The sequence below is a fragment of the Haemorhous mexicanus genome, chromosome 16, assembly GCF_027477595.1.
Source record: "Haemorhous mexicanus isolate bHaeMex1 chromosome 16, bHaeMex1.pri, whole genome shotgun sequence".
Taxonomy (NCBI): domain Eukaryota; kingdom Metazoa; phylum Chordata; class Aves; order Passeriformes; family Fringillidae; genus Haemorhous; species Haemorhous mexicanus.
In genome coordinates this window covers 955910-965279 of record NC_082356.1, presented here as the reverse complement: position 1 = coordinate 965279, position 9370 = coordinate 955910, and the positions used below count along the sequence as shown (strand labels likewise).

General features: G+C 55.8%; 1 protein-coding gene across 1 annotated transcript; it reads left to right on the top strand.

Moving 5' to 3' along the window:
• The first annotated feature begins 8008 nt into the window (after nucleotides 1–8008).
• LOC132335039 (olfactory receptor 14J1-like) lies at nucleotides 8009–8926 on the top strand. Its single transcript, XM_059861163.1, has one exon. It carries the CDS (start codon nucleotides 8009–8011, stop codon nucleotides 8924–8926), a length of 918 nt encoding a protein of 305 aa, XP_059717146.1.
• The last annotated feature ends 444 nt before the right edge of the window (nucleotides 8927–9370 follow it).

Genomic DNA, 9370 nt, shown 5'->3' with positions numbered 1-9370 from the left:
TAAAACCAACAGCAACTGCAACAAGGTTCAGAGTCCAAATTATCACCAAAGGAACAACTTTCAGGGAAAGCCCCCAAAAAGGACCAAGCCCCAGACATTTTCTCCCAGCACATTTCCCCCACCAGAGGAACCTGGCAGGGCCCTGGACCTTCACTGCTCTAATGGCCAAAGCAGCCTTCAGGAAGCTCTGGATTTTCTTCTCCCCTTTCCCAAACCCCTCTTCTGCTGTGTTCCCCACACAAGGATGTCACAAAGGCCCTGTGGGAGTTCCAGAGCCTCCCCCTTTGCCAGGGCAGTCGGGATCAGGCCATGGTGCAGGGTGGGGTGCTAGAGACAGGAAAAGTTTGATGTCTGCAGACATTTTAGAACACCTGTGTGTGGCAGGGGTGGGTCAGGCCTTGGTTTTGGTGAGACAGGGCCCCATCTGTCCATCAGTCTGTCAGCTGTGGCACACTGGGGACAGTGTGACACTCTGCCAAAGCCAGCTCCTGAGTTTCTGGGTGACCAGAAGTGCCACCTGGGGAGAGGGCCCTTGGTGGCCCGACTGACTTAAATGGCAGAGCATGAGGCGGCCCAGTCCCTGACCCTGTCTTATCTTGGGGTGTCTGTCCCCTCCATGCTGGAACCCAGGAGTTGGCAACTCATTTAAATGAGAAATATCTGCCAAGGAAAGTGGGAACATTCCCAGAATGGAAAGAAGACCCATGTCTAAAACATTTTTTCATTTCAAAGTTTATGGAGCTTTCAGGAAGAAGTGTAGGAAAAGGAATAACATCTCTTTACTGGGAAATTTATAAACCAGAACAGAACAAACAACACAAAACCAGAACTTTTCCTCCCACTCAGTGCTGTTGGCTTCTGTGGCAGTTATTACCGCGGCCAGCAGGGGGCGCTGCAGGGAGCACTCCCGGCCAGCAGGGGGTGCCCCAATCGAGCTCCATCCCCTCAGGCGCCATGGCAGCCTCGGACAGGAGGGAGGAGGGGAAATCGCTCCTTTTGCAAACTCACAGGCACCAGTCGGTCCTTGCACCACCACTGGCAGCAGGCAGAAGCCGCCAAGGCAGCAGATTGGATCCCTGTGCCCAGTGGCAGCGTAGCAGTGTCCCGGGGCCAGGCACATGCCTTAGGGAATACCCATGACCACTGTCCATGATCCCGAAAGGAAGGAAGGCAGCGCCTGACCCAAGGCAAGTCTCAGGTCCACAACAGCACCTCTGGTGGCTTTATGCCAATATACCTGCAAAGCCTCAGCCTTTCACTCCCTTTTCCTCCTTCAGTCCTGGCACAGCAGCTCTGGAAATGTTTAATTGCCCTGGGATATAGAGGAAAGCTGGTGCTCCGTGCTGACTCTGCTGGGACTCCTCAGGGGGTCCAGAGCATGTTTGGAGTTCCTGCTCTTCCTGGGCCACTGCTGGCCCCAACTGAGAAGCCTCTGGGGGAGTAGTAAGAGGAGAGCAGAGCCACAGCCCCGAGGGCTCTGCTGTTTCAGTTGGAGCACAGGGACAGCCTTGGCTGGGAGCAGTGCCTTGGGAGGGGAAAATGGGGCAAAACTGGAGCTGCTTGGGCCAATGCCCCTGTCCTGCTCGGGGAGCTGCAGACCCTTAAGGAGGTGCTGTAATTAGGGCTGGGGTTCCTGAAGTTCAGCCAGGCTCCTAAAGCATCCCTGTGCACAAACACATGGCTCCACTGCCTGTCACGGGGATTTTAGGGGACACAAGGTAGCACTGGATACCATTTGGGGGTCAGATGCCCCCACCTCTGCCCACAAGGAGCTTTCTTTACTTCCGGGAAGGTTTTTGCTGGTGCTGGGGATGATTCAGTGCCTGTGCCATGTGGCCACTGCTTTCCGCTGGCTGGCCAGGAAGGCCGAGCTGGAGCAGCAGCTGAGGCGGGAGAGGCTGGAGCAGGGGGCCCACGGGAACAGCACCTGGCCATGCAGGTGGAGCAGGAGCGATAGGAATTCCACAGGATGCTCAGGTGAGGCCCACAGGGCTGGGCCATGGTGGGGCACAGCTTGTCATTCCTGCTCCCCCCAGATTTTGGGACAGAGCTGTGACACCCATTGGGCTCCCAAACCACTCAGGGCTTGGGCTCAGCCTCACAGGAGGTCTCAGCCCAGGCCTTGGGGATGATTCGGGTGCTCTGGGCTTGCTCCCGACAAAGGGCAGCTCTCCGGGAGCAGTTGGCACATCCCGAAGGACCCACCTGGGGCTGCTGGAGCCCGAGTGAACGGCGGAGGGGAGACCTTGGGACGGCGGGGGAGCAGAGACCCTGAGGTGGGGTCTGTGGAAAGAAGGGACAGCAATGGTGGTCCCGGAGCCCCGGGAAGGGGCCCAGCTGCCATCGCACTGTGAGTGCCGGGACGGTCACGGAGTGTCCGAACCGACTGTGGCAGCGTGTCCGAAGCCACTGTCGCGATGTGCCGGGACCAAGCGTTGCCAGGGTAAGGCCCCCACAGCTCTGGGAAGGGGAGGGGTACCCTGGAAAGGGCGAGGCAGGGGCGGGGCAGAGCCCTGTCTATTCCCCGTGCCCTGTGCAGGTGAGGAGGGCAGGGATGGAGCGGCTTTGGGGACACCTGGAATCCAGACAGAGTCACTCCCCACAGCCCCAGCATGGCCGCGGGGCACAGCCACTGCTCGGTATCTCCACACTTTTCCCTCTTGTCTGGTAGCTGAGCCAGAACCCAAACATTCTTTCCATGAGGTTCCAGAAGGCTGCAGGTTTTGTTCAAGAAGGAGGGTCCAGGTCAGCTTGTTGAGCAGATTGGTGTAGTATTTGCAGTAGTTCTGGGGCTCTCTCAGTCCCTTGCTGCTAGGGACTAAATGATACCTTGCTGAATTTCTTGACTGGTTCCCTCCCAGCTGCCCCTGCAGGGCAGGTTTCAAGCCAGCCCTGCTCTGAAAACCATCAAAGGCCCTCACAGAGCCACTGCTTGGGCTCCCTTTGGGCTTTATGCTTCTTGCAGGGCTGAGCAAACCACAGGCAGGCCTCTTTCCCCAACAGAATTCTCACCTCTGCAGCAGCTCTAAAGCTGCCAGAATCAAAGCCAAGGGGGCAGGGGGGACCCTCAGGTCCTGGCTGCCACCTGGGGCTGGCCAGAGCAGGGCTGGGCAATGGCCATCCCTGTGCAGTAGGGCTGGGCCATGGCTGGGCCCCACCCTTGGATGGCCACTGGCCTCAAGGAGCAGGAGTTTGGGAGCTCCTTCCTGCCTGAGACTCCATTCCAAGCTGCACTAGCCGGCTCAGATCTTGCAGAGGACAAGCAAGAATGGAGAAGTCTGGAACAGGATTTTTCCCAAAACCCAATAAACCCAAATCATCCCATGCCCCAGGACAGAAATCCCACAGGGGGAATTTTGGGGAGCAGTAGAGGGATGGGGCAGCCCCAAATTGTTCAAGACCCTTGCAGTGTCTCAGCCCTGTAGCAGCTATTTTGGGGCTATGCCCACCACATTTCCAGGGGGAAAAATCTACAGTTTTCCATCCCAGTGCTGGGGGCAGGGCAGGATGGTCCTTGGGGTTTTGGAGAGAGGGGAGGGTGCACAGTCAGGGGGGTCATAAGTGTTTCATCTGGCTCCCAGTGCTGAGACCCTGAGGGACAGGGTGGTTGCTGGGCGCTCTCAGGGGTTCCAAAATCTCAGATTCTATCCAGGAAGGAATGCTTGGCTCTCCCCCCTGGGCGGAGCATCTCACAATGGGATGATGTAATTTTCTCAGCCATGAGTGACACTCACTGGCCCATTAACAGCAGATGTCTCCTCGGAGGGTGGATTGGTTGTGGAAGAGATGAAAACTGCCCAGTTAACAGAAGACAACTGCCCCATCTCTATCAGGTGGCAAATAGAATACACACTTAACTCAGGACATTTGGCCACCCAGGGCCCACCTCTCATCTGCCTTTCAAACACTGGGACCATATGCTTTTATTTCTTATGGGAATGAAGCACCTTTCAGCTTCAGGTGTCCATGGCTGAAGTTGGGAATCCACCTCCAGAACTCCCTATATCCAAGGATTTCTTCCAGACTAAAGCTGCCATGACTGGCAAGTCTGGCTGGCCTTGGTTTCCAAAGACCTGGCTCCAGTCTGCTTTTAAAGCACTGGGGCTCTGTGCTTTACTTCCTAATGAAAAGAACTCTTCTTCCTGGCTAGGTGCCCACAAAAAAACTGAGATTCCACTTCAAAAATTCCCTACATCCTAGGATTTCCCACAGATGAAAGGTGTCAGGAGAAACAGGTCTGTCTCTCTTGGCCCATGGGTGGTCACTTCTTATGTTCTTCCAAGAAACTTGGGCTTCACACTTTTCTTTCTTATAGAAAAACCATTCATCTTTATCAGGTGCCCATGGTCAAAACTGAGATTCCACCTCCCAAATTCCCTATGTCCAAGGGTTCCTCCGTGACAAAAGCTGCCAGGTCAAACAGGTCTGGCTGGTTTGGCCTCTCAGAAGCCTTCTCTCACCACTTCAGCCCCTGAAACTCTTGGGCTCTGTGCTTTGCTACCTATGGAAAAGAATTGTCCTTCTTATCAACGCAGAAATGGCCAAAATTTGGATTCCATCTGCAAAATTCCTTATATCCAAGGGCTGCTTTCAGACAAAAGCTGCCAGGACAGAGAGGTTTGGCTGCCCTTGGCCTGTGATTGCTGCCTTTCATCTGGCCCTGAAACACTGGTGTTCCATGCTTTCCTTCCTATGGAAAAGAACCGTCCTTCTCCTCCAGGCATCCATGGCTGAAACTGGTATTCCACCTCTAAAATTCCCTATGTCCAGAAATTGCTCCCAGAAAAAAGCTTCTGTCTAATCTGGCTGCCCATGGCCTCTGGTGGATGCTGCTCATCTGCCCCTGGAACACTGGGGCTTGGTTGTTTCCTTCCTGTGGAGACCACTGTGACACTGTGAGGACCACGTGGAACCATGGAGACCATTGTGACACTTTGGGACCATGGGGACACTGTGGGGCTTCTTGGAACCAAGAGACCACCATGACACTGTGGGGCCTCGTGGAACCATGGAGACCATTAAGACCCTTCAAGGCCTTGTGTCACCAAGGGGCCACTGTGACACCTCAGGGCCTCATGGAAGCAAGGGCACCACTGGGACATTGTGGGGCCCTGTGCAATCAGGGGAACATGGAACAGCTCTGGCTGATTTGGCCTCCCAGGGGTGACCTGACAGGTCTGGCTGATCTTGGAATGTCAAGGGCTGCCTCTCATCTGCCCATGAACCACTGGGGCTCCATGCTTTCCTTCCCATGGAAAAGAATTGCCTCTCTTTTCAGACACCTATGGAGAAAATCTGTTCTATCCCGTAAAAAATTTCCCGTATGCAAGGGTATCTCCCAGAAAAAAACCTGCCAGCTCTTGGCCTCTGCTGGTCACATCTCATCTGCCTCAGAAGCATCAGGGCTGTGCAGCAGCTGCCAGGCCCTGACAGAGCCAACTTGGGCAGCACTTTGGCCATGGCTGCTGGGCCTGGGCCTGAGCCAGGAGCAGGAGACAAGTGACCCTTGCAGGCCTGGGGCCTCATGGCCTCCTTGTCCCTGCTCAGCAGCCTGGCAGGGGCCGCCCCATGCTCCTGCCCTTGGCACTGCACATCCCCACATGCCAGTGCCCATCCCAGGAAGAGCCCTGAGCAAGGAGGGAGGGACAGGATCTGCCTGGCCAGGGGCTGGGGCTCAGGCCTTGGCCCTTTGCATTCCTGGAACACATCCAGCTTTGCTCAGCACCAGAGACACCTTGGCCTTGTTTGTCCCCAGCTGTCATCACTGCCTCCAGTGTTCTGCTCTAACTGGAACCTGGGGACACTTCCTCAGTCGTGTCCCTCAGTGGGACCCATTAAAACTTCGAGAAACTTTGGAAATTGATTGTGACTTTGGATTCTTGAGAGATTTCTCTAACTCCCTCTCAGGGACTGATGTTCAGTGTCTCAGTACCCAACCCACAAGAGAAGTCCTTGTGCTGTGTCCGTGCTGCTGAGCTGGGCTGGGCTCCTGGCAGAGAGGCAGCTCCTGGCAAGGGCAGTACTGCAGAGAGACAGCTCTGGCCAGGAGCAGCTCCTGTACACAGCCCAGCAGGGCTGGGACACTGCCTACAGCCACCCCGGCCACAGCACAGAGGCACAGAGAGAGGAGAGGCGGCCTGGGCTGGGAGGGTGACTGAGCTCTCGCTAGGGGACAAATCTTCCCAGGGTTTGAATGAATAATTTTCTGCCTCTAGGAAAGTTCAACTTCCATTCCTGGAGGCTTCTCCTAAGGCTGGCACATCCCACAGTTTCCATGATATTTTGCAAGGGCTCTCCCAGTTCCTCTGGTGCAGAGGAGGTGGCCATAGGGCAGACAGGGCAGTACCTGCAGGCAGCAAGGGCAGGCAGCACAAGTGACAAAGCGGTGAAAGGCAGCCTGGGGAGGGAGGACAGGAGACACCCCATCAGGGCAGAAGTCTGCACAGCCCCTGGACGTGGTGAGTCTCTGGCTGCAGGGCAATGCAGGTGAGTTCCTGGAAGCGTCTCTGACAGGACCTGTCAGGGTGGCTCTCCTGGATGTCCTGGCATGGAGCAGAACAAGCTCCAGAGGGGGGCTTCCCTGCTGCCCCCTCAGAGGCACAGGACAGGTCCCTGCACAGGCAGAGCTGCCCCGGGGCTGTGGGGTGGGATAGGCTCTGTGAGCCCTGGCAGGGAGCAGAGCTGGGCACAGGGAGACGCAGCTGGCAGGAACAGCCACCCTCAGCAGAGACACGGGCAGGGAGGGACAGGGAGCTGCTGCCACAAATGCTGGGCAGGGGGATGTGGCACCTCCCTGCTGTCCCTGTGGCTCAGACACCTTCCCCCAGCAGCTCCTCCCCGGGCTCCTTTCCCATCCTAAGCAGAGCCCCTGCCCTCATCCCGCGGGGGCTCAGCTCTGCAGAGCCCCTGCAGCAGCCAGAGCCCAGGGAAGGAAGGACAAGCCCCTGATCAGTCTCTGTGTCCCTCCTGCCCTGGCAAGGGCACTGTGACATTTCACTGCCATGCCCAGGTGCCTGTGCTGTCCTTGTTGCCACCATTGGGTTTTCTGAGGCAGTGCAAGGGTTTGGGGCTGGCAGGTGCCCGTCCAGGCAGGGACCCTTTGGATCCTGCTGTGGAGATGTGTCAGTGAGAGCAGAGTGCCCAGGTGCCCTCAGGGGCCGTTCAGCTGATTCCCTGGATGTCCTGCAGGGCTGCAGGGTGCCCTCCAAAAGGGCACAGCTCTCCTGGGCTGTCTCTGGGCTGCCTGGGATCCCCATGGAGGAGACAGCTCAGTGGCAGGGCCAGGGAAATGCTGCTAGGCAGCTGCACCTGGGCATTGCAATGATGCCTCTGTGCACCAGCCTGGCAGGAGACAGATGAGATCCTAATGGGGCACCCTGAGAGAAGGGGAGGGCTCTGTCCATCTGCTCTCTGCCCCCAGAGCCCTCTGCCCTCAGCACTGCCCTGTTTGTCTGTAGGGGAAATCCCCTGGGTGCCCCTCCTTCAGCTCGAAGCTGCCAGCAAGGGGCAGCTGAGAACAGCCCTCCTGGGCAGAGCTGCTCTCTTGTCCCTGCACTGAGAGACCATCCCAGTGCCTCAGCCCCACACGATTTCACCTGCAGTGCTTTAGAAATGTCAGGGATTTCAAACACCCACAACCACTCCTAACTGTGGCAGGTGCAGCTGGATGAACAAATTCAAGGAATTCCATCAGCTCAGTTGTTCAGATGGGCAAAAAGCGAACAGCAGAGCTGAAAACTTTTTTGGTATCTCACAAGTCCATTTAATTGGAGATCATTCTCAGCTGCCTCTCCCTGCACAAGAAGAAGGAATCCTCTGGAGCCCATTTGTGAGTCCCTGCTCTCAAGGCCTGCAAAACCAGAGCACAGGTGAGGGGAATGCAGAGAAGTGTTCCTAAAAGAGAGACCCTGAAGGTTGAATTGCTATGGGATATGCAATATATCTTGCTCTGTCTCAGCTCTGTCCTGCCTTTTCCTTCTCAGAAGAAAACCATTTCCTGAAGCAGCAAATGTCCAACAGCAGCTCCATCAGCCACTTCCTCCTGCTGGCACTGGCAGACACGCGGCAGCTGCAGCTCCTGCACTTCTGCCTCTTGCTGGGCATCTCCCTGGCTGCCCTCCTGGGCAACGGCCTCATCATCAGCGCCGTAGCCTGCGGCCACCACCTGCACACGCCCATGTTCTTCTTCCTGCTCAACCTGGCCCTCAGCGACCTGGGCTCCATCTGCACCACTGTCCCCAAAGCCATGCACAATTCTCTCTGGGACACCAGGAACATCTCCTACTCAGGGTGTGCTGCACAGGTATTTCTGTTTCTCTTTTTCACTGCAACAGAGTTTTCCCTGCTGACCATCATGTGCTACGACCGCTACGTGTCCATCTGCAAACCCCTGCACTACGGGACCCTCCTGGGCAGCAGAGCTTGTGCCCACATGGCAGCAGCTGCCTGGGCCAGTGCCTTTCTCAATGCCCTTCTGCACACGGCCAATACATTTTCCCTGCCCCTGTGCCATGGCAATGCCCTGGGCCAGTTCTTCTGTGAAATCCCACACATCCTCAAGGTCTCCTGCTCACACTCCCACCTCAGGGAACATGGAATTATTGTAGCTGTTGCCTCTTTAGCATTTGGTTGTTTTGTGTTCATTGTTTTCTCCTATGTGCAGATCTTCAGGGCCGTGCTGAGGATACCTTCTGAGCAGGGACGGCACAAAGCCTTTTCCACCTGCCTCCCTCACCTGGCTGTGGTCTCCATGTTCCTCAGCACTATCATATTTGCTCACCTGAAGCCCCTCTCCATCTCCTCCCCATCCCTGGATCTGGCCCTGTCAGTTCTCTATTCCGTGGTTCCTCAAGTACTGAACCCCCTCATCTACAGCCTGAGGAACCAGGAGCTGAAGGCTTCACTGTTAAGACTAATCACTGAATAATTTCAGCAGCATTGAATTGGTTGCCAGTTTCTGCTAGTCACATGTAATAAAAGTAATCTTTGATAGTTCTGCTTGTTTGGGTATTTATTTTCCTGTGTTTCAGTTTCTATTATTGTCCCTAAACCTGGGCAAATATTTGTTCCATTTCTCATTTTGTTTCTCTCAAAATATCCTGTGTCCCCAGACTTTGTCAATGAAGAGCTGTCCTCTTAGTGGCTATAAATGAACTAAAAGATTTCCCAGCCAAGTTTTCACCAGAGATGCCCTTTTGTTGCCTTCTCTGGAGCTGCAGCAGCAATGTCTGTGTGCAGAGCTGGGGGCAGATCAGTGCTGGCACAGCAGCTGTGCCCAGCAGCAGCAGCCCTTGCTGTTGCCAGTGCTGCTCCCGTGGCCCTGCCCCTGCCACCTGGGCACACTGCTGACTCATGTCCAGCCTGCTGTCCA

Excerpts from the sequence above, each read along its gene's own strand:
- LOC132335039 (XM_059861163.1), top strand. The coding sequence starts at position 8,009 with ATGTCCAACAGCAGCTCCATCAGCCACTTCCTCCTGCTGGCACTGGCA.